The 25,087-nt window shown below is 47.3% G+C and overlaps 1 protein-coding gene across 7 annotated transcripts in view; it reads left to right on the top strand.

Annotated features, from left to right (window-relative positions):
* The window catches only part of CYSRT1 (cysteine rich tail 1), a 115,440-nt gene extending 90,755 nt beyond the window's left edge, over positions 1-24,685 (top strand). For 2 of the 7 annotated variants that reach the window (XM_044268873.1, XM_044268868.1), the window contains exon 2: positions 22,460-24,685. In XM_044268873.1, coding sequence (XP_044124808.1) covers positions 22,531-22,959 — 429 coding nt within the window. In that variant the 5' untranslated portion in view covers positions 22,460-22,530 and the 3' untranslated portion in view covers positions 22,960-24,685. Of the gene's footprint in view, positions 1-3,143; positions 3,248-16,188; positions 16,347-19,424; positions 19,935-21,084; positions 21,223-22,459 lie in introns of those variants that run through there. The other 5 variants (XM_044268872.1, XM_044268867.1, XM_044268871.1 and 2 more) reach the window with 5 other exon arrangements.
* Positions 24,686-25,087: the final 402 nt, after the last annotated feature.

Below are 25,087 nucleotides of genomic sequence, written 5' to 3'. Positions count from 1 at the left end.
GGTTTCCTCTGGTCTGAATCACATGTGAACCCCGACTTCTGCTCATACGAGGCCCCTCCAAACCTCCGGCTGCAGCCACTGATGCGGGGCCCGGAACAAGGGGCCGCCGGGCGGTGAGGAGCAGAAGTCAGCGGGAATTTCTGGAACAATTTTTTTGGGACAATTTACTCTGGGAACAGACAGAGGAGCGATCCCAAAATAGCAGAACGTTCAGTGCCCTTATGTCATAGTCTGAGAGGGAGGGACCCCGAACATCTGACGGGACAGAAGCTCCTTGTTTCTTCTGCCGGGGGAGGGGGCAGGAAGGTATTGTGGATGATTAGACTCCACCTGCGTCATTCAGACTGTCTCAGGACACATTGGGAATAGTAGTTCCATAGACAGACCGTGAAGGGCCACACCCCTCCCCCTCCAGAGAGCTTTAACATCTGACTGCATTAACCCCAGCGTCCTGCTTCCCATTTCTCCAGGAAGCTGAGACATGAGGCGCTGTTTGCCAGCTTATCACATGGACCTACCTGTGATGTAGGACAGTGGGGTCTTTAGTCTCCCCCCCCCCCCCCATATCTCAGCTTGCTGGACCTCAGTAAGTGTAGTATTCCCATCTGGGATATTTACGGTATATTGAGCGGGACCCGCTCCTGTCTGATTACTAGGGGCCCCACCATGCACAGCAACTCTCCATTCACCACTATGGGGCATCTGATAATGGCCGGGCGCTGGCTCAGCTACTTTCGAAGTCCTATAGCAGTGAATGGGGAGGACGCCATGCACGATGCCCCCCCCCCCCCCCCTTCTTCAGATAGGAGGCTTTTATGGCATATCCTATCAATATATCGTAAATTACATCCCCTTTAAGGCCTCATCCACACGGCCATTCCGTTTTTTGCGGTCCGCAAACCGGTTTTTTTTTTGCGGGGCCATGGAACAGAGCAAACGATGCGGCTCAGAGGCCTAAGTCTTGGAAATCTCTTTAAAGGGATATTTAAGATCTTTGCTATCAGACAGGTGGGGGTCTAACTGCTGGGACCCCCACTGGACACAAGAACAGGGGCCCCCTGCACCCCATTTGAATAGTGTATGGTCAGGCACGTCCGCCAAAGATGCCAGAAAGCAGCGCTCCGCCATCTTCCAGCAGTTTTAATGGAAATGAGCGACCACTGCTCGGTTCCTGTGATTGGTGGGGGCCCCAGCGGCTGGACCCCCACAGATCTAACAGTTACCCCCTGTCCGGTGGATAAGGGATGACTTGTACCCTGAATAACCCTTTGAGAAAAAAGAGCAGCGTAGGGGCAATGCCACAAATCATTGGTATAGCATGAGAAGCTGGAGTGACCGTGGGGCCCTACACAGCATGTAAGAGGCGCTGTGATAACTGCCCAGTGATGTAATCACACGGTGACATCATCATACATGGCAGCGAGCTGTGGCCACCAGGTAAGGCTCATGCACTCGGGTCCAGGGCTTCCAGCTGCTCTGTGGCAGGGTCTGCACAATGCCCGCTGCTGTCAGGGCACTGTATCTGCGACTGGCACGTGGCGCAGGGGAACAAGAGCTCTTTTGAGTCGGGGCCTGGAGCAGCGTACACAGACGGCCTGTGTGGAGAGGGACCGTCTGCTGGGCAGACACCGAGCGCGGCAGCTGTGTCCTACCACAAGATGCAGCAGGGGTAGAAATAGCTGGCAGCGCAGGTTGGCATTAACCTCTTCATCCCTGGGTAAAGCACAAATTATTAATCTGCACCTGCAGTAATGTCCTTGTGCTCCCAGTGCAGAGCTCTGCATTACAAAAAAAAATAAGGGGCTCCTAAATTAATGGTACACATGGCAACATACCCCCCATTATATGGGCGTCACCAGCTTCTCACACGGTTCTGTACAGGGTGGTCGTCTACTGGGAGTATTCCTGTTATAATACCCCTGGTGGTCTAGGGTGGTGAGGGAGTTAGCAGCGATATCTATGGTGCCCTGGAGGGGAAGGGGCTAATGGGAATAATTCCTAGGATCCCCAGGGGTCTGGGGTGGGTTAGCAGTTAAAGAAACATGGCTGCTGTCTTTCCCAAACAGCGCCACCCCCGTCCATGGGATGCATCTGGTATTAAAGCTCAACTCCACTGATGTGAACAAGGCTGAACTGCAGTACCGCACACAACCTGTAGACAAGTGTGGTGCTGTTTCTGGAAGAAAGAAGCCATGTTTTTTTTTTTTTATTCTGTCCAACTCCTTCAAAGGGGGATGTGTGAGATAAGAAATAAGGGGGTGAGCTGCAATACCAGGCACGGCCTATAGACAGGAGTGGTGCTGTCTGTGGACGAGACCCTCCCCAGTAACCTCATACAGCTCCTTTGATCTCATTTATACAATACTGTCTTACGTGACCACTACCCCCACCATCCCATAAGAATTCTCTTCATATCCAGCAGGAAGCCTTTCACTGCTTATTTATTCTACATCGTGATCAGGAAGCCGCCCCCCAGGAGTCCAGCCCCGAAACAATGCTCATCCACAGGTCCGCTCACCCCGGCCACCCTACACTGTCTGCCCATTTGAACCCCCGGGTTGTGACAGACTCCAAACATAAGCGCAACCCAGCTTTCCCCAAACCCTGAATGACTTCTAAATCTGCATTATTACGGTAATTAGATTTCTAACCCCCAATACCTTGTATCTACTCAGCTGCACGTGTGTCAGTGTCCACTGTAGTTTTGGTGTTCTATTCATGAACCAGGCCGCTCAGGATGAGCATTACTCCAGGTCCTCAATAGCTAGCGGCACAGTACATGGAACATTTTAGAACTCTGGGCCGCTGTCCACGGCGCCTCCTGGACTCTTCCAAGGCCCCATTAAACCTGCTCTGGTGTAAACGGAATGCTATAACGCTCCCCTCGCATTATTTCTCCGAGCCGTCCATGTCTAATTTTATTGTCCACTTTGGAACGGGTCTAATTAGGCGTTTGGAGAGCAATTAGTCTGGACTGGGAGCCTGACGGGAGAAGGGGGCGCTGCGCTCACAGTCTGCCAGGAGGAAGAATAATTGGGAGGAAGACGTGGGAGAGAAGGATCTCGATTCGCTCCGCAGACGCCTGAACTTAATTAAGAGCTGCCGACAGATTGTAGGTACAGTCCATGGCGGGATCACAACGGAAGGGTCAGGAGCGATGCACCGACGCCTCGAAGGGCTCCGCCAGTCTGAAGGCTTAAAGGAACACTCCAGCAAAACTGATCAGAAAGGGCTCGTCCAGTCTGAGGTCAGTAACACTTAGGCCTCTTTCACACGAGCGTCACGGATTGGCTTCGGATGCGTTCAGGGAAACTCGCACCATTTTGCAAGCAAGTTCAGTCAGTTTTGTCTGCGATTGTGTTCAGTTTTTTACACGCGGGTGCAATGCGTTTTGATGTGTTTTTCACGTGCTTTTACAAACAACATCTCTTAGCAACCATCCGTGAAAAACGCATCGCATCCGCACTTCTATGGGGCCAGGGCTGCGTGAAAAATGCAGAATATAGAACATGCAGAACGCAGAACTGATGCATGAAAAAAACCGCTCATGTACACAGACACAGACCCATTGAAATGAATGGGTCAGGATTCAGTGCGGGTGCTATGAGTTCACGTCACGCGTTGCACCCGTGCGGAAAACTCGCTCGTGTGAAAGAGGGCTTAAAGGAACACTCCAGCAAAGCAAAGCTGACAAGTGTGTTGTGTAGTGCAGATCCTGAGGGGGTGGAGCATGACACTGGAGTCCAAAAAACAACAGAGAGAACCTGTCATGCTCCGCCCCCTCAGGACCTGCACTAGGCATCAATTTGCCAAACAGTTCTGACAGTTGGCTACAATGCATTAGTGCAGGTAAAATGTATCAATCGGAAGTCCAGGTTTGATTGCCTAGAGCCCTAGACTAGATATAATTGTAACAAACTCTCAGCTGTGAGAAGTAAATATGATGTATATATTAAAGGGGAACACCAATGAAAATGCTGAAAACAGAGCGGCAGCAGTGGGGGCAGTTTTCGGTGTTCTTTACCGCAGTGCCCCCACTAATGTGGCATTACCTGCTGGTCGTCTCTTCTTGCCCATCTGCTGACAACCCAGAAATGATAATGGCGCTCTCACCTAGTACAGGAAGTGCAGAGTATGACATCACGGGTTGGGTAAGTGTGTGGTTAGGTGATGTAACGCTTAAAGAGCAATTCCGCCCACTCTCTGTTCACACAGGAGACATTCAGGACCATGATGCTTTGCAGTCCAGGGGGCATCACCTCGCCTTTCACTGCTGTAATGGAAGAGGGGAGTGACAACCAGTCTGAGCACTGGTCACCTTGTAGCATCCAGAGGTACAAGAACATTGCTGGAGTCCCCCTTTAATAATTGCTGGATTATTTGTGACCACTGTGATATAAATATTATCATATTGTATCAGTTTCAGGGTCTTCTATGGAGCTGGCGTATACAAGCTGATCCCCCCCAGAGCTGGTATATACAGGGTGTCCCCCCCGAGCTTTAGGATAAGGGGTTGGAAATGATAATTTCAATGATAATTTCCACACCAGTATCCTATGACATGCAGCACCATCTAGTGGTGATATTTAGAAAGTGCAAGGTGAAAGGCTAACCAAGACAAAACAAAAATCCACAGAATTCTTTCCTAAATGTCAAAAAACATAAAATTGCCCCAACCAAAGCATGAAAAGTAAATATATGGTTTATATTAAAACAAACATAATAAAAAAGTAAATCACAAGCAATCTTCAGTGAGGGCCCAGGCCTTTTCTTTATCAATCAGCGCCATCTAATGGCAATATCATAAAGCTGCAAGTGCTTGTCATAAAAGCAAGGACAGAAGAGACTGCTATGTATCTACTCACAGCTGAAGGTTTGTTACAATGTGTTGGAAAGATTCCAAAATGAAGTAACAGGAGCAGCAATCCTACTGGTGCCCTAGACTCCAGGCTGACTGCTCTGACATGGTTGATACCTGCAGCTCCAGAGCCTCAGACAACGGGGTCGATGTACTAATCCTATAGATGGCGGAAGCAGCAGGCGGTCTGGACCTGCACCACGTTTATCACAGTTATCAATAATTGTCTCCTTTTAGACAGATTCCAGGTGCAGAGACTCCACTATATATATATATATATATATATATATATATATAATCACACAATAATCCCTGCAGGAAAGTTAGCAGAGCTTAGTCCTGGTGCTGTCCGCACCACATCGGTCTCCCGACGGTAATATACAGGATGCAGCATTGTTCCTTAATAGCAGCGTTCTGATTGGTGCACTGCCAGGTATGACCACAAGGTGGTGCAAATAACAACCATATCCTTATTACAGTGTGTGGTAATTGTGACTACAAGACAGTAAGCTGAAACCAGTGATTTCTACAAATCTGATGTCGGGCACTGTAGTTGCCGCTGATGTCGGGCACTGTAGTTGCCGCTGATGTCGGGCACTGTAGTTGCCGCTGATGTCGGGCACTGTAGTTGCCGCTGATGTGGGGCACCGTAGTTGCCGCTGATGTGGGGCACCGTAGTTGCCGCTGATGTGGGGCACCGTAGTTGCCGCTGATGTGGGGCACTGTAGTTGCCGCTGATGTCGGGCACCGTAGTTGCCGCTGATGTCGGGCACCGTAGTTGGCGCTGACGCAGGGCATGTATAGTATTTGCTTTCCCCCCTCCGAGGCTGCTGTACATTGTTCTTTCCACCAAGCTCTGCCGCTGCCCTGTATATACGTCCTGCATGTAGATAAAGGATATTGTCACACTATAGAAGTGTAAAAACAATGGAGCCTTGTACAATGCGGGCGCGTCAGGAAGATGCTCAGTGTCACATAACGACCAGATAATCTGCACCGACCACATACCTCACCTGCAATACACCGCAAGACTCCCATCATCCTCACCTCACTGGTGACATTACCATAAAGTACAGATTATTTGAAACTGACTAATAAAGGACAGGGGTAGCAGAATACTAGAATACTGCCTATGTATTCCTGTGTATAGAGGCAGTATTATAGTAGTTATATTCCTGTAAATAGAAGGCAGTATTATAGTAGTTATATTCTTGTACATAGGAGGCAGTATTATAGTAGTTATATTCTTGTACATAGGAGCAGTATTATAGTAGTTATATTCTTGTACATAGGAGCAGTATTATAGTAGTTATATTCTTGTACATAGGAGCAGTATTATAGTAGTTATATTCTTGTACATAGGAGGCAGTATTATAGTAGTTATATTCCTGTACATAGGAGCAGTATTATAGTATTTATATTCTTGTACATAGGAGCAGTATTATAGTAGTTATATTCTTGTACATAGGAGGCAGTATTATACTAGTTATATTCTTGTACATAGGAGCAGTATTATAGTAGTTATATTCTTGTACATAGGAGCAGTATTATAGTAGTTATATTCTTGTACATAGGAGCAGTATTATAGTAGTTATATTCTTGTACATAGGAGGCAGTATTATAGTAGTTATATTCTTGTACATAGGAGCAGTATTATAGGAGTTATATTCTTGTACATAGGAGCAGTATTATAGTAGTTATAGTCTTGTACATAGGAGGCAGTATTATAGGAGTTATATTCTTGTACATAGGAGCAGTATTATAGTAGTTATATTCTTGTACATAGGAGGTAGTATTATAGTAGTTATATTCTTGTACATAGGAGCAGTATTATAGTAGTTATATTCTTGTACATAGGAGCAGTATTATAGTAGTTATATTCTTGTACATAGGAGCAGTATTATAGTAGTTATATTCTTGTACATAGGAGGCAGTATTATAGTAGTTATATTCTTGTACATAGGAGGCAGTATTATAGTAGTTATATTCTTGTACATAGGAGGCAGTATTATAGTAGTTATATTCTTGTACATAGGAGCAGTATTATAGTAGTTATATTCTTGTTCTCCTCCCATTATATAGATAATATGGACTAATACTATATTTTATACGTCAGGATTGTTTCCTTGATGTTAGTTATGAAGTGACCTCTTTCTTCAGCCTCTAATAAAGAGATCTTCCAGTTCTGTGTCATGTGACAGGAATGTTAGTACCTTGAGGGATAACAACAGTTTATCTTCATTATTATTTATGAATCTGACATAAGATATAACAAATCTTATTTTCATAATAAAGAATGTTTTCTGTGTACACAGAGGGAAACATAATGTTATATATCAGCCCCGGAGCCACAATAGAAAATAACGAGAGTTACAGCAAATCTGTATCCTGCTAAACAGGCAGTGTATCCAATGAAAGTACCTCCAAACATCTTACAGGCTGGAGAATGATGCACTACTTCACTGTATTGAATACTTGATGCTCTACAGCAAAGCTTTAGTTGCACTCAGCAACATTGATATAGACCACCATAGGCGGAACGATAGCACCATTACGAAAACCGACTGACTCCTCTAAAATAATACATAATCCTTCCCCTTATGTACAAGAATATAACTACTATAATACTGCTCCTATGTACAAGAATATAACTACTATAATACTGCTCCTATGTACAATAATATAACTACTATAATACTGCCCCTATGTACAAGAATATAACTACTATAATACTGCTCCTATGTACAAGACTATAACTACTATAATACTGCTCCTATGTACAAGAATATAACTACTATAATACTGCTCCTATGTACAAGAATATAACTACTATAATACTGCTCCTATATACAAGAATATAACTGCTATAATACTGCTCCTATGTACAAGAATATAACTACTATAATACTGCTCCTATGTACAAGAATATAACTACTATAATACTGCTCCTATGTACAAGAATATAACTACTATAATACTGCCTCCTATGTACAAGAATATAACTACTATAATACTGACTCCTATGTACAAGAATATAACTACTATAATACTGCTCCTATATACAAGAATATAACTGCTATAATACTGCTCCTATGTACAAGAATATAACTGCTATAATACTGCTCCTATGTACAAGAATATAACTACTATAATACTGCTCCTATGTACAAGAATATAACTACTATAATACTGCCTCCTATGTACAAGAATATAACTACTATAATACTGCTCCTATGTACAAGAATATAACTACTATAATACTGCTCCTATATACAAGAATATAACTACTATAATACTGCCTCCTATGTACAAGAATATAACTACTATAATACTGCTCCTATGTACAAGAATATAACTACTATAATACTGCCTCCTATGTACAAGAATATAACTACTATAATACTGCTCCTATGTACAAGAATATAACTACTATAATACTGCTCTTATGTACAAGAATATAACTACTATAATACTGCCTCCTATGTACAAGAATATAACTACTATAATACTGCCTCCTATGTACAAGAATATAACTACTATAATGCTGCTCCTACTGTCCAGGTGAATATAAATAAAGAAAAGATGTACGTTTAGTGCGCTATATATTACATAACAGTGAGGACTTTGTCTCATGGATGGTTAGTAATACACCATTTATATAACATTAGGGACATTTACATGAACTGAATTCCCGTCTATCAGCAGATTACTTTTTATGCCGCCACTCATCTGGTTATTTTTTATGTGCTGCGGATGGAGGCGGAGGATTGTGTGTGTGTAACCATCGGAGATTAGCTATATGATTGGCTGAAATGAGCTCCTGTGTGTGTGTTTGTAGGTATGTGTGTGTGTGTATATATATGGGGCTCCACTGACCTGGGCACAGGGTGGGCCCAGTGATTAAGGCCTCTTTCGGGCATTGCGGGATTTTTCCGTGCGAGTACAAAACATTGTTATGCGTTTTGCACGCACGTGAGAAAAATCGGCATGTTTGGTACCCAAACAGGTGTTGTATTATTTTCCCCTATAACATGGTTATAAGGGAAAATAATAGCATTCTGAATACAGAATGCATAGTACAACAGTTTTTTTTTTAAACTCACCTTAAAGGATAACCGTCACACTTAGACCATAATTCCAATGTTCATATATGTAGTAACTAATAACATGATATTCCAGAATCAGTTACTATTACACTGACTTACCCCATATTTAATAAGATTCAGCCCTTAGCAACCAGTCTGCATAAAACTGCAATCTCACTATTCAGTTAAGATGGCCGCCACTGCCCTCCCCCTGAGGCTTATCCCGCCTGCTCTCACTAGCCAGTAACAATAGCCCCCCAAAAGTGTCAGTAACCAGAGCCCTCCCCCCTAAAAGTTTAATCTGCAGCACAAAGGGGACCTCTTACCACATGTTGCTTTCATTTCTACACTGAGCAGACGGCAGATCTCCCTTCTCTGCGCTGCTTCAACTCTGCATTCTCCAGCTCTGCTGAGTGAGGGAGCGTCTGCCAAGTGCAGGGACAGGGAGAAGTGCACACAGCCCAGGCACTGTTATCAGCTGCTGAGGAGGACCTGGCTTTAATCATTTACTTACAGTCCCTGGCTGTCAGTAATCTGACCTTGCAGGCTGCGGCTTCTGCGTCCTCCGTCCTTCAACACATAGACGGACCCTGCCTAGCAACCTGATTTTAAGCAGAGGTAAAAGTAGGCAGTACAGGGAATAAAACTGTGGAATTAAGGGGTAATTGAATACACAGTGAAAAGGGGCCACCAAGGAGATATTAATCACCACAATCCAATACTCCAAAAAAAATAAAAAATATATGACAGTTATACTTTAATCCACTTGCTTGCGCAGCCCGGCTTCTCTTCTGTGCTATGTACAGGAACAGGACCTGTGGTGATGTCACTCCGGTCATCACATGATCCACTCCGGTCATCACATGATCCATCACCATGGTAAAAGATCATGTGATGGACCATGTGATGACTGGAGTGATTTCACCACAGGTCCTTTTCCTGTACACAGCACAGAAGAGAAGCCGGGCTGCGCTAGCAAGTGGATTAAGGTGAGTTAAATTATTTTTTATTATTTTTTAACCCCTCCAGCCCTGTTGTACTATGCATTCTGTATCCAGAATGCTATTATTTTCCCTTATAACCATGTTATAAGGGAAAATAATAAAAATCGGGTCCCCATCCCAATCGTCTTCTAGCAACCGTGCGTGAAAATCGCACCGCATCCGCTTGCGATTTTCACACAGCCCCATTCACTTCTATGGGGCCTGCGTTGCGTGAAAAACGCACAATATAGAGCTTGCTGCGTGAAAATCACCGCTCATGTGAACAGCCCCATAGAAATGAATGGGTCCTGATTCAGTGCGGGTGCAATGCGTTCAACTCACTCATTGCACCCGCGTGGAAAACTCGCCCGTGTGAAAGGGGCCTAAGGGGTGAGGGCATCTCCCCTGCCCCGTATGCCTTTATATATAAATGGGGAACCCCTTTTTCTAAGTGTGGTGCCTCTGGTGATCCTGAGGCAGCTGTGAGCGGCCTCTAGAGGATAAATGTGGCATTACATCATACATAGCTGCCCTGAGTAGAAGAGGGTCATTGGGCCCCTCTGGGCACCAGGCCCCAGTATGACTGCAGCCTCTGCACCCCTTATAGTAGTGCCACTGGGACAATGGGAGCGCCTAAGGAATGCACACTGGGAACGTCAGGTCACCACAAAATAACAAACCTGGAATATAAAAACATCCCATCGGATCACGTGGACTGCGGGTGGAGCGAGGTTCTGACATCTCCTGTGTCACCACGTTCTGCCATTTTATTAGCAGGTCACCTTTTCATATCCCCAAGTCTTATGGTGACAGGAATTTAAGGAATGATCGAAGACGTTGGACCACATTCCTGCAGCGTCAGGACGGGGTTGTGGTTGGCGATGCTGCCGGATTTCTGTACAGGTGTCTTCATGAGTGACGTCTTCACAAGGAATGCAGAGTGACGGTCCTACCTAGAAGGGTGTAGAGGGAGGCAAGCCAGGAACATTTAGTATTTTAGTAAAGAAATCTCCAGTAAGTCGAAGTCCTTTAGACTGAAAAATGATGTTTCTGGGAAAGCTGGGTGATATAGCTTCTGCAGAGATGGTCAGCACAGGCAGATATAATAATAGCAAAGACGGGAGCACTCTGCGGTCGTACTAAACCCTCAAACTGATGTTAAAATTTAGAGATTAGCCAACATGTCCAACTATGGAGGACATGTCTCAGCCCGAGCACCGCGCCAAGGTTTCTCTAGTAGCTCGGGACCTAACACTCACCTACCTGTGCCGTATGGGCAATACCAGGCACCAGTGGGCAAATTACAGGCGTGTAAGGTCCGACTTATAGCCAACTCACCGGTTACCTCCAGCATGTAGCCATGCTTGCAATGGGAGGTCCACTGTATTCATTTTTGCTGGGGATCGCCATTAGCAACGGGCACAAGTGCAGGATTTGCTCCCTTGTATACACATGCACAACTGCATATGGGTTTGAGAACTTCCTGCCTGTTTAAGGCTACTTTCACACTTGCGTTAGGAGCGGATCCGTCTGGTGTCTGCACAGACGGATCCGCTCCTATAATGCAAACGCTTGCATCAGTTCAGAACGGATCCGTTTGCATAACTGTTTATTTCAGATCTGATTGTTCACTTCGGAAAACTCAGATCCGACAGTATATTCTAAACACAGAAGCGTTCCCATGGTGATGGGGACGCTTCAAGTTAGAATATACTGAGAACTGTGTACATGAATGCCCCCTGCTGCCTGGCAGATGCTGCCAGGCAGCAGGGGGCAGACCCCCCCCCTCCTGTATTTAACTTATTGGTGGCCAGTGCGGCCCCCCCTCCCTCCCCAGTATTAATTGTAACCAGTGCGGCCTCCCTCCCTCTATATTCATCGGTGGCCGGCCAGTGCGGATTCCCAGTATTAAATATGACCAGTGCGGCCTCCGCCTTCCTATATATTTATTGGTGGCCAGTGCGGATTCCAAGTATTATGACCAGTGCGGCCTCCCCTCTCCCCCACCTAATTAAAATCACCCCCCCCCCCCCCCCATCATTGGTGGCAGCGGAGAGTACCGATCGGAGTCCCAGTTTAAATCGCTGGGGCTCCGATCGGTTACCATGGTAGCCAAGACGCTATTGCAGTCTTGGCTGCCATGGTTACTTGGCAATAAATACAAGCATTATACTTACCTGAAGAGCTGCGATGTCTGACCGGCCGGGCGCTCCTCCTACTGGTAAGTGAAAGGTCTGTGCGGCGCATTGCCTATAGCACAGACCTGTCACTTACCAGTAGGAGGAGCGCCTGGCCGGTCAGACATCGCAGCTCTTCAGGTAAGTATAATGCTTGTATTTATTGCTAAGTAACCATGGCAGCCAAGACTGCAATAGCGTCTTGGCTGCCATGGTAACCGATCGGAGCCCCATCGATTTAAACGGGGACTCCGATCGGTACTCTCCGCTGCCACCAATGATGGGGGGGGGGGGGCGCCGCACTGGTCATATTTAATACTACTGGGGAGGGAGGGAGGGGGAGGCCGCACTGGTCATATTTAATACTGGGAATCCGCACTGGCCGGCCACCGATGAATATAGAGGGAGGGGGGCCGCACTGGTTACAATTAATACTGGGGAGGGAGGGGGGGGGGGGCCGCACTGGCCACCAATAAGTTAAATACAGGAGGGGGGGGGGGGGGGGTCTGGCAGCATGGGGCAGTCATGTACACAGTTCTCAGTATATTCTAACATGAAGCGTCCCCATCACCATGGGAACGCCTGTGTTAGAATATATAGTCGGATCTGAGTTTTACGATGTAGCTCAAATCCGATGGTATATTCTAACATAGAGGCGTTCCCATGGTGATGGGGACGCTTCAAGTTAAAATATACCATCGGATCGGAGAAAACTCCGATCTGATGGTATATTAATAGGGACTCCTGACTTCACATTGAAAGTCAATGGGGGACGGATCCGTTTGAAATTGCACCATATTGTGTCAACGTCAAATGGATCCGTCCCCATTGACTTGCATTGTAAGTCTGGACGGATCCGTTTGGCTCCGCACGGCCAGGCGGACACGAAAACGCTGCAAGCTGCGTTCGGGTGTCCGCCTGCTGAGCGGAGCGGAGGCCAAATGCTGCCAGACTGATGCATTCTGAGCGGATCCGCATCCACTCAGAATGCATTGGGGCCGTACGGATCCGTTCGGGGCCGCTTGTGAGAGCCTTCAAACGGAACTCACAAGCGGAGCCCCGAACGCTAATGTGAAAGTAGCCTAACACCACGCAATTTTTTTTCAGTTTGTTTGTATATAGAGATGCCTGGAGGTGTATAAACTCCAATTTAAATGTGCCTGTTTTCCATCCACAGGCTACATTTAGGTGCACCTGCGAGGCCCGGGCTATATCAGCCAGTCTTCAGGGGGACTCGCAGACTCCTCCCTCCTCCCATTGCTAGCATGGCTTCATGCTGGAGGTAACTGGTGAGTTGTCTGGGAGTCGGACCTCACGCTCCTATAATTTGCCCAGGTAGGTGAGCGTTAGGTCCCAAGCTACTTGAGAAACCTTGGCGCGGTGCCCGGGCTGAGACATGTCCTCCATAGTAGGACATGTTGGCTAATCTCTCAATTTTAACATCAGTTTGTGGGTTTAGTAAGACCGCAGAGTGCACCCGTCTTTGCTATTATTATATTGTTATATTGGTTATCACATCCACATAATCGCTATCTTGTGTAGATTGTCTATTGTGGTACTTGTGGTCCGCTGCGGCCATCCTCCACTGTATGCATTTTCGCCATTAGCAACGGGCCACAAGTGCAGGATTTGGTCCCCTGTATACACATGCACAACTGCATATGGGGTTGAGCACTTCCTGCCTGTGTAACACTGCAACATTATTTTCAGTTTGTTTGTATATCTGAACAGGCAGAGCAACACTGAATGGGGTTTGCACCAATTTTCAGGCCTAAGGGTATTTTTTGGCTATTTTTGATGAACGTGACTCCTGATCGCCTGTATAACGAGGCTTTGCCTCTCCGTTCCTCTAACTTATAATGACGATTTGTGAGCCAACAATGAGTAGGATGAAGGAAACGAATTACCCATCACCTCATTGTCCGAGGATATTACACATTAATATCCTGGAGGTCCTGCTGCGGCAGGGAATGGGCTTCAGGGGGTACTGGCGTTCACCATTACTGCGCAGATTCAAGAAACTTTTCTAACCCTTCAAAGGCATCGCCTGCGATTATTCAAAAACTGTAACCCGGACGGAAGGCACTCATTGCGCCCCTGCAATGTGCTGGCTGCGCCCCTGCAATGCGCTGGCTGCGCCCCTGCAATGCGCTGGCTGCGCCCCTGCAATGCGCTGACTGCGCCCCTGCAATGCGCTGGCTGCGCCCCTGCAATGCGCTGGCTGCGCCCCTGCAATGCGCTGGCTGCGCCCCTGCAATGCGCTGGCTGCGCCCCTGCAATGCGCTGGCTGCGCCCCTGCAATGTGCTGGCTGCGCCCCTGCAATGCGCTGGCTGCGCCCCTGCAATGTGCTGGCTGCGCCACTGCAATGTGCTGGCTGCGCCTCTGCAATGTGCTGGCTGCGCCCCTGCAATGTGCTGGCTGCGCCTTTATTTTCTAGAAGGATTGCTTGGTGCGGTGCACTGAGGAGAACAGAAGGAAACACAAGTTCATGGAACAAAAGTAACAAAATAACAAAGCAGTAACAGAATAAAGACCAGACTTACCACCGCGCGGCCCGGGTCTAGGTGTGTGAGCAATGTGAATAGGATTAAAATTCCTGCTCTATACAATACAGCGACCTGAATGTACTAAGAAAATCTCTCCAGCTGTGTCCTATTCACATAAAGCTACAGAAGTGAGAGACCGACAGATATGAGCGAATCAGCCAATCAGAACTCATCTTTCATTACTTAATAATGAACGCTGCGCTGTGATTGGTTGCCGTTGGTCAGAGTTGTGCAGTGACATTAAAGGGAACCTGTCACCGGGATTTTGTGTATAGAGCTGAGGACATGGGTTGCTAGATGGCCGCTAGCACATCCGCAATTCCCAGTCCCCATAGCTCTGTGTGCTTTTATTGTGTAAAAAAAACGATTTGATACATATGCAAATTACCCTGAGATGAATCCTGTCCCTGACTCATCTCACTTTCAGGACTCATCTCAGGTTAATTTGCATATGTATCAAATCGTTTTTTTACACAATAAAAGCACACAGAGCTATGGGGACTGGGTATTGCGGATGTGCTAGCGGCCATCTAGCAACCCATGTCCTCAGCTCTATACACAAAATCCCAGTGACAGGTTCCCTTTTAAAATCCTTGTAAAAAAAAAAATACAGACATGTTCACACCTAGCGGTTGGCGTTCAGTTAAAGCTGTATCAGAAAAAAACACTGTGGTTTTAGATAAATTTGAGTTTTTTTACTTGTGAAACCATTGCTGGTGTATTCACACGGCCGCGTCTGGTTTACAGAGCGCAAAACACGAACACCAGCCGCGCGCACCCAGCATCGCTGTGCAGACCCACAATGGTCCACGATCTGCAGGATCTGGGCAAAGATAGGACAAGTCCTACCTTTTGTGGTCACATGGACTCAGAAGCACGCGGCAGTCCTTACGTGCCACAAACGATAGAACATGTCCTATCCTTCCCCGTATCTTGCAGATCGTGGGGGACGCGTCAAAAAAACACGTAGCAGTATTTCCAATGAGGTTTTGATGCCAGTTTAGCCAAACCTCACCCATTACATGTGAACGTACCCTAAGAGACCGGTACAACCGCGTCACCCCAAAGCCACATGAATAGCTCTTTCGCCTCTAGGATTCGCCATGTACCCCAAAAGCCGGCCAATCCCAGCCATCAGCCGGGGGTGACCCAGAGCATGGTGCCCCCTGAATTCTCCACTAAAAGGCATCTATACACGGTAATAGGACATGTGGACGGGCTTCCCGATTACAAACATTCCCTTTTAATAAGTTACATTTTTCGGCTGTCAAATAATCTGTCGGAAGACTGGTCGGCCATGTTGGATTTAATTCACATTTATTTGACGATTGTCCATTTTGGCAGCGGTCAGCAAACGGCCATGTTTGTCTGTAATATTATCGGCCACAATGGGGGAAAAGCGATTGTGTATCCCCCTCCGGTGTACGGCCGCCTATACGGAGCCCCCGCCCTGCAGTCAGTCAGCTCCTATGGCTCCCTATACAGAGTGACATGAAACCTGGGCACACCCTCCTGCTGCAGAAACTCACCTCCTCCCCTCCCCCTCCCAGGGAAAAGTCAGCAGCAGGTGGAACAGTTTCAATGCTGAGCTGGTCTTCCCCGGGAACACTCCGCTCCCTATGGTCCTGCTGCCTCCTGGGGGACAGAAGCCCCCTACCCCGAATATCACGCTGGCCGTGGAATGACAGCAGCACAGGTGAGACCTCACTGACCCCCTCTACTCCTCCCCTGGCGGTTAGAGGGTTAACGAACTGACTTCTTTTGCTGTAAAGTTTGCTAAAGTTTTAGATTTGAAGTTCAGACTTTACGTAACGCGACCCAATTGACGAGGGGTGACAACCTAGGGGAGGGGGGTGTCTGCCCCCCACAGGATATGCCATTATATATGTACAGAGATTATATGACCTTTACCCTGACGCTGCTTTTATCTCTGTGCACTATGATCTGCGCCGATTCTTGGCTCGGAGGGAATTAATCCTTCCAGGCTGGGCTTGCAATGGCCGACGTTTTGATCGGGTACACGAGATGTTCCTCCCCTCCTGTATACAGCTGGGTTTACCTTCCTATCGCTAGGGGTGTACTGTATATAATACCAGTGGTCTGGAGCCTGCCGCTCTCCAGCTACTGCACAACTACAACTCCCATGCTGAGAGTTGTAGTTTTGCAACAGCTGGAAAGCCGCAGATTGGAAACCACTGGCTGTTGTTTTTTTATTTTTTTTGTATACAGTTTGACAACTACACTAAGATCATCCGCTCTGGGTAGGAAAGAGTTAAATGCAAATTAGGGCAGATTTGATTGAATATTTAGACATTTAATCTGGATGGATATTTAAAGGGGAAGGCCCCTCTGTGAGCTCGGGAGGGGAGGGGGGTGCTGCTGCTTCTGTGCCCTGTGAGGTCCAGCCACCAGTATGTACTAGTGACGCAATGCCTGTGATTGTTTAACCTGTTCCTGGCTACCGGGCCTGTGCCTACAATGGCTGTTCCAGCTAACCTGTGGAGAAAAAGGGGGGTCATTTACCCTTTTTTGCAGCTTTAAAGCCTGCACCCATTTTTTTTGTGCCGGCCAGGACATCGGCCCTGACAAATTTTTCGATCTTCCAGGCGTAAAAGAAGAGTAAAAACTACTGCAGTCAGAATTGGGGGTAGCTTTCACTCCAGGTGCACAGACCGCCGGAGGTGCACCTAACTTATGACGCTTTCGCAGCCAGGACAGGGGAAAACACTGGTCTTTGTAAATGGCCCCCAATTTCATTCTGTGATGCCAGCTAGGATCATGTGACCGCCCAATGTCGGGACCGGATGTGCTCCTCTTTCGACTTTTTCAGCTGCACAATGGGAAATCGCATGAATAGCACTTCCATTATCAGAAGTGATATCTGGTTGTGGATCCCCCGTGATTTTGCCATCACAGGCCACAAGGAAATATTTTGGTCGCACATCTTTAGCGAAACTTGCCATCACATGTAGCCCCAGCTGGAAGCAATATGAAGGTTGGAAGGGAGGTTACTGGAGGTGGGTGACTAATGTGGTTAGAGGACCCTTTTAAAGTGTAATGGTCATTCTTTTTTTTATTTGTGTAATGTGTAGGGGCAGTGATACTGACCATTTTTGTAATATACTTTAATTACTGAAATCATACATTTCTGTTAGAAAAATGGCTCGAAAGTGGCCCAATTTGAGCCTTGGCAACGCTCCTCTGTCTTCTGTTTACATAACTATGGAGACTTGCTCAACATTGACTGTGTTATGTAAACAGAAGACAGAGGAGCGTTGCTAAGGCTCAAATTGGGCCACTTTAGAGCCATTTTTCTAACAGAAATGTATGATTTCAGTAATTAAAGTATATTACAAAAATGGTCAGTATCCCTGCCCCTACACATTACACAAATAAAAAAAAAAGATTGACAGTTACATTTTACGCAAAATGTCATATGCAAAATGGAAAACCCCTCGAAGGGTTCACACAAGGAAGGGTAGTGGTGCAGGGCAGATCCTCCGAGAACCAGGCCTGACCAGTGCAGTTGCGCTGCCCAGTGTCTTACTGGAGGGGAAAGGGAAGACGAGACCAGTCCCGGTGCATTATTTATCTGGAGGGCGATCTAGTTACCGTGTAATGAGGTAATCGGATTGTCGGGGGTGGCGGATGGGTCGCTCTCCGTGAATTATATTGTAAAGTGCAGGAGCTGCGAATATAATCCAGGTCTGCGGGTGTAAAGGTCCCTGGAGGTTCCTGCCTGAAATGGCTGATAACAGGGGACAATAGCACAGTGATCCCACTTTCATCCACTGCAGTGCGGAAGGGTAAGTGGCACTGGGTGGCAGCAGCATAGCTGGCACTGTTGTGGGGTGATGGGCACATGCCTGTAGATCATTTGCCCCCCTGTCGGCCGCACACACCCCAGTATAACGCCTCTCTTCTCCCACTGTGTCATGTCTTCGAGTTGTGTTTTAGGATGAGTGTCCCTCGCTGCCCGGATCCATTACATAACTCGGAGCATCTTGTGCTGCGCTGGAATAGCTGCTAATGATTCCACAGATTTATGATTATGAGGTCACACTACGTACTGCTGGCAGCTCAGCCGTCAATGTAGGCAGTGACTCGGGGGTCATAGCCAAGATGGCCGCCGTGTCTGATGTGTAACTCAGAAGTTCATCACTGATAAGTGGCAGGCATTATAGAAGGGGCAGGTGCAGTAATGGGGGCATGGAAGAAGCAAATGCTATGATAGGTGGGAGCAGGTGATATCATGCAGGCACAGAAGCAGGTGTATTGGCATGGGTGGAGCAGGTGGTGATGGATGGGGAAGGTGCTTTGGCATGGATGAAGCAGGTGGTGATGGATGGGGCGGGTGCTTTGGCATGGATGGAGCAGGTGGTGATGGATGGGGCGGGTGCTTTGGCATGGATGAAGCAGGTGGTGATGGATGGGGCAGGTGCTTTGGCATGGATGAAGCAGGTGGTGATGGATGGGGCGGGTGCTTTGGCATGGATGAAGCAGGTGGTGATGGATGGGGCGGGTGCTTTGGCATGGATGAAGCAGGTGGTGATGGATGGGGCGGGTGCTTTGGCATGGATGAAGCAGGTGGTGATGGATGGGGCGGGTGCTTTGGCATGGATGAAGCAGGTGGTGATGGATGGGGCGGGTGCTTTGGCATGGATGAAGCAGGTGGTGATTGATGGGGCGGGTGGTTTGGCATAGATGAAGCAGGTGGTGATGGATGGGGCGGATGAGGGGTATACATAGGGAAGACACTCATCAGGAACATGGATGGGGCAGGCATGGTTGTATGTGGGCCACTGTATGGCACCATTATGTGAGGTTATTAATAGGACATATGGTTGCTGTCATTCGTACCATCCATGTGTCCGGCTGATCTGAGGAGATGTTTTTCTGCTCGTTATTATGTTTCTGAGCGACCAGTCGCTCAGAAACATAATAAACGCAGAAATGTGATTGGTTGCCCGGGGTGCAGTGTGGTCGGTGGACAGGTCCTGTATACGTCGCCCTCAGGACTGGTATTTACAACCAGTTTGGGCAGCTGAGTGTCAGCAGGTATCCGGTTGTGATTGTTGGTCCCTGCAATCCTGCCCGGCCTGTTTGTCCTGATTGTCTTGGCACTGCCCCATCTTCTGGGTTACAGTAGTAATCTGCATACAGTGTCATTCAGCAGGGGGAGGCCCGGAGGACAGATGCTGCGTCTCCTGACATACACGTCTCGGGGGGTCGGCTGTATAATGGATCGTTATTGGGGACTAAAACTACACCGACATCAAGTGAGGTACTGCCACCAACCATCTCGCCGTTACCCGGGGGGGTCTGTCAGGTGGGGCGTTTGCACAGGGGTTCTGAAGCTGCTTGTCCCATCCCCCTGTTGAAATCAGATGTATGTATTTATGGCTGGACTGGGCGCTTGTGGGATGATACTGGCACTGATTCCCACCTGTAGATGCCGACTGGTCTTGGTCACTCTGGCGCCGCTTATCCTTAGAGGAGACGGGATCAGACTGGACAGATTCTGTGAAATGCTGGTTTCTTCTGATGGCAGGTCTTACAGAGGAGTCTGCCATGGAGAACCGATATCTGATCGTGGAAACCTATTACACATGATGGGATCAGATACACTGGATCAGCAGCATGATATTACACGATGGGATTAGATACACCAGCTCAGCAGACAGTATCCCGTGTTATAGGCTTAGATACACCAGCTCAACAGTGTCACACATTATAGGTAAGATATACAGGCTCGTCTGTATCATATATTATAGGCTTAGATACAGTGGCTCAGCAGACAGTGTGACACAATAGGATTAGATACAACGGCTAAGCAAACAGTATCACACTTGATAGGCTTGGATACAAGAGCTCAGCAAACAGTATCACACATGACGGGCTTAGATACACCAGCTCAGTAGACACTATAGATTGAAAAGCACAATGTTAAAGGGAAACTCTGGAGCTCTGGGAGCCTGGCCTCACGTGCTGGCTTTGCACTGAGCGCTTGCACAGTTTGCAGGCTCCGGCTTCGTATTCAGGTTCATTGGTTCGCGTAAAACCTAGTAAACAGACCAAGCCGAGCACATAGGGAAGAACATGCCGGGCGAAGAGACGTCCCCCTCTGTGTCAGGGCACACGGTCAGAGGCAAGATATGGGCAATCCATAAGCTGGTAGTGATCTGGTAAAGCTGGCACCACTGGGCAGTGGAGGGAAGAATGCACGTGCCAATAATTCACTTGATGACCTTATTCCCTGCCTGGCACACCCCTCTGACTCAAGGAGACACGGAATATTCTCATGTTATCTTGAGGGGAGTAGGTGGCGAGTTTCATAGGAGTGGCTGAGGATGAGGAATATACACAACATGTGCATCCTAATCTCATCCCTGCCTGAGGAGACACGAGACGGGTGGGGGGGGGGGGGGCAAGAGGAAGATTGTGCAGGCGTACTTTCAGTATAAATCGGACGCAGGCTAGCCTTGTGACGGGTGCATTATGGGAAGGCTCTTATGCTATATTTGCATCGGGTCTGAAGCTTCGTCAGGGGCGAGAAGGTAAACTCATGAAACGTTAGTATTATTTTTGTGCCAGTAACAATCCTCTACGCCGTGCGGCGGACGTCCTCGTCATGTATTTCGGGGAATGTGAGTGACGACATGTGCATTGTTGTAGTTAATTGGCCTGGATAGTGTTGCCAGCGTTTATGGTTAATCTGCAGAATCATAAGTGATTGTTTCCTCTTTCACTGCACACTCCTTCTGTCATTAAAGAGAGGAGAGGATCCCTGTGGTGGAACCCCAACCTATTTGTGCGCAAGGGCAGCCACCCTCTATTCACTTCTATGGGAGTGCTGAAAATAGCCAAGTAACTGCTTGGCTATTTCCATTACTCCCATAGAGGTGAATGGAGAGAAGGTTGCGCTTGCGCAGTGTGCTCTCCATTTACTTCTATGGGGGTTTTGGCAATAGCTGAGCTCGCTCCCTCGGCTCTTTTCGGAACTCCCATAGAAGTGAATGGAGAGGACGCCACATATGCATGCTGCGCTCTCCTTCGCTTTGGGGGTCCCGTTTTAGAGAGCGCTGCGGGTGCTAGCGGTATACCACCAGTGTGTGAGATGGGCCAAGCCCTTTAAAAACAAGCTTCCATCTTCAAACACAGCGCACTTGAGCAGGCCAGGTCTACCAGTCAGCCAGGGGTTGAGTGCTTCTCGCTTACGTATATGGAACAATGAACCGAGTGAAGCACTTTCTTCTCCTTCGTCACTCGGCTGGAATGTGCGACGGGACATGAGAGGCTGTCAAGTAATTCTGGTTTAAATATAGAAAATGGCTCCTGTCTTACCACTTGTCTATATTTAGCTAAAAGGAAAACAAAACAAAAGCAGAAATCGGTTAAAAAAAAATGCTTAAAGGGGTTGTCCAGCTCTGGGACATTTTTACCTGTGGGCATACTCCGCTGGTCCCTGTCCTGTAACCTTTCAGACAGGTGGGGTCACATATGCCGCTGCAGCCAGTCATCGGTCTTGGCAGTGATGAGGTTCTTAGAGACGCATCTCCACTGAGGCCCGTCTTTGGCTGCAGCACTGAACTTGACCCCGTCTATCCGAAGATTTACAGGATGGAGTCTGGAAGACCAGTGAAGGAGTCAGAATGGAGCAGGGGGGTGAGGTATGACAGATAAAACTGTCCCTTTGTGATCTTCATGATCCACCATAGGAAGCCTGCTGAAGGATTCCTTCTTGTAGGATAGTCAGTAGTCTCTGATTGTGGGATGATCTTCCATTCATGCGCTGTTTTACTCTTGCAGAGGTATTGCTGTCCATAAAGAGCCATCGGCTGTTTAACTGAAAACACAACCTCGAGGCTTCGAGATCCAAGATGGATAAAGGGGTCAGCGTCCAGAATCCTTACGCCAGCGTTGCCATCCCTCGAGCACAGCTGAAGAGCAGCTTCACCCGTGACACTCTCGGCAGCGATCTTGATGGGGTAGTGATTACCAACCCCTCCACTGTGCCAACTTACCCTCCGTACATCAAGCCGGATGACATCAGCAGCAGCAGCAGCAGCAACAACCCAAACCCTAACTCGCCCAACGGCAACAGAATCCGCACGCAGGAGTCGTGGAGAGGACCTTACAACCCGTACGCCAGCAATAGACCTCAAAATGGAGGCCACAGCGATAACATGTACACCATCGACCTGGACAAACGCTACAAAGATACGGGCGCCGATCAGAACGCCTGCTGCTGCTATCCGTATTGTAAATGTTGTCCGTGCTGTCGGAAGTCCTGCTGCGTTGTCTCCTAATACACGCTGACACTTACCCGAGCCACAAAACCAAAACGACTGAGCAAATCCAGGGGGAAACTGTTCCGTCTGGTCACGTTGGGTACGAACTTTGGACCTTTTACTCGTCTACCAAAGAGTCAAAGCAATGACGAGGAACTGGTCTAATGCTAAGGTGTAGATTCAGTGGCCAAATTAAGCTGGTGGTGACTTCCGAAAACAAGTCGTCCAGTGGATCGTTCATTGTAATGATATAGTATTCATAATGCCAACATGTGTCAAGAAATTTTGAGAAATATGGACTCCAGCCATCCAGTCCTATGAAGACGTTACCTGTATTGAGGACACTCTTTGTCCTAGTTGTTTAATTAAAGGGGATGCTCACATTTAGCCAATCCTGCCCAAAATATGTCCTTTAGATCCATCTAGAATCCTTTCTACTGTTTTATTATATGCAGGTAGTCCCTGATACAGTTAAAGGGGTATTCCCATCTGGGACACTAGGATATGCCATCAATGTCAGATATGTGTGGGCCCCGCTCCTTTCTCCAAAGTGCACAGATTGCAGCCGCACAAGTGCAACCTCCCTCTGTTCACTACTATGGGAGTTCCAAAAACTCTGGCTCGACCATTTCTGAGGCAGTGAACAGAGACTCTCCATTCATCACTATAGACTTCTGAAAACAGCTGAGCACGCTCATTTGGCTTTTTCGGAACCCATAGCTAAAATTAGAGAGTGTGCTGCGCAGGTGTGTTGTTCATGCCTTTGCTTCTGGTGCCCTGTTTTCTAGATATGAGCGGGTCCCAGACATCGACTACCTGTCATTAGCAATATGCCATCAGTGTCCCAGATGGGCCGATCCCTTTAAGGCCTCGTTCACACTTCAGTGTTTGGTCAGTGATTTGTGAGCCAAAACCAGAAGTGGAGCCTCCACAGACATGAGGTAGAAGGGAAAGATCTGCTCCTGTTCTGTGTTTAGAGCCGCACCTGGTTTTGGCTCACAAATCACTGATGGAAATCACTGACTAAACACTGAAGTGTGAACGAGGCTTTATGAACATATCTAATAGAGGAGCCCATACGGCTTGAGTTTGGTAAACAAGGCTAAAAGTGAACATCCCCTTAAAGTTAGTTTATGCTCACAGTATTTTGTTCACATTAAGAATGCAGCACTCCGGTAGCAGATCAGATGGAAATATCTGGCTTAAATCTGCAAGTTGAAGGAACAATATTTTTAACACAATTAAAACCTTCATTGAAAAGATGAAAGTTTATTCTCTAAGTTGAAAGAAATATTGGATTTTGATGCCTCGTTTTATGTAGATACAGAAAGTGATTATGTATATCCAGACTTTTCTGTTATATTGTAAGGGAGTCAGGTACTCGGCGAGGAGTTTTTGAACTTTGATATTTGGTATAATGAAAGAACCAGTCTGAAGCCACATCTCCTTCCCAGAATCTCTCGAGACTAGGGTTTGATGGGTGGGAGGACAACATGGCTGGTCTAGAATGCTGCATAACGTACCAAGACAGTGGACGTCAAGTGTCCTGACCTAGTGAAGTATGTCAAAGACTTTGGTTCTTGATCAATCGAAAGGACTCTTTGCGGAAATGTCAATGGTTCCTCAGAGCTTCTCAGGACTACGAGGCGTTCATATATGGCCGATGTAAAGAAGCCAGCTCTCAAGTGTGCAATGCCATTACCTTTTATATATAATTGTAATTAAAATGATACGGTAAAATAACGATGTGGGGTTTCCTAGTAGATGCCTTCTCTTTATTACAAAGGGTCTTCACTGAAAAGACAACAGGTCGTTGTTTCTTGACGAGGGGTGGGCTTGTGTATCCGGTGTCTGATTGGAGTTCCTTGGGCCCCATTAGCTCAGAAGAAACTATTTCTAGGGGCTTAACGAAAAAAATAATAATTGACAGCCGGCCAGATAGCCCATTTATTCCTGAACATGAGAGATCCATTGCCAGATACCTCTGGTAGCGGCTTATTTCCCAGAGAACAGACACAATGGGCATGTTGAACTCCACCAGCCCAATCCTTATCACAGCTGACACCTGCCGTCAGGAGACCCCCATACAGATTAGCTGAGGGAAATCTGCAGGATCAGATGATCTGCATCTAATGTGCATGGCCGC

The sequence above is a fragment of the Bufo gargarizans genome, chromosome 9 (assembly GCF_014858855.1).
Source record: "Bufo gargarizans isolate SCDJY-AF-19 chromosome 9, ASM1485885v1, whole genome shotgun sequence".
Classification (NCBI taxonomy): Eukaryota; Metazoa; Chordata; class Amphibia; order Anura; family Bufonidae; genus Bufo; species Bufo gargarizans.
Note: the sequence above shows the minus strand (reverse complement) of the source record. Positions and strands in the feature narration are given on the sequence as shown.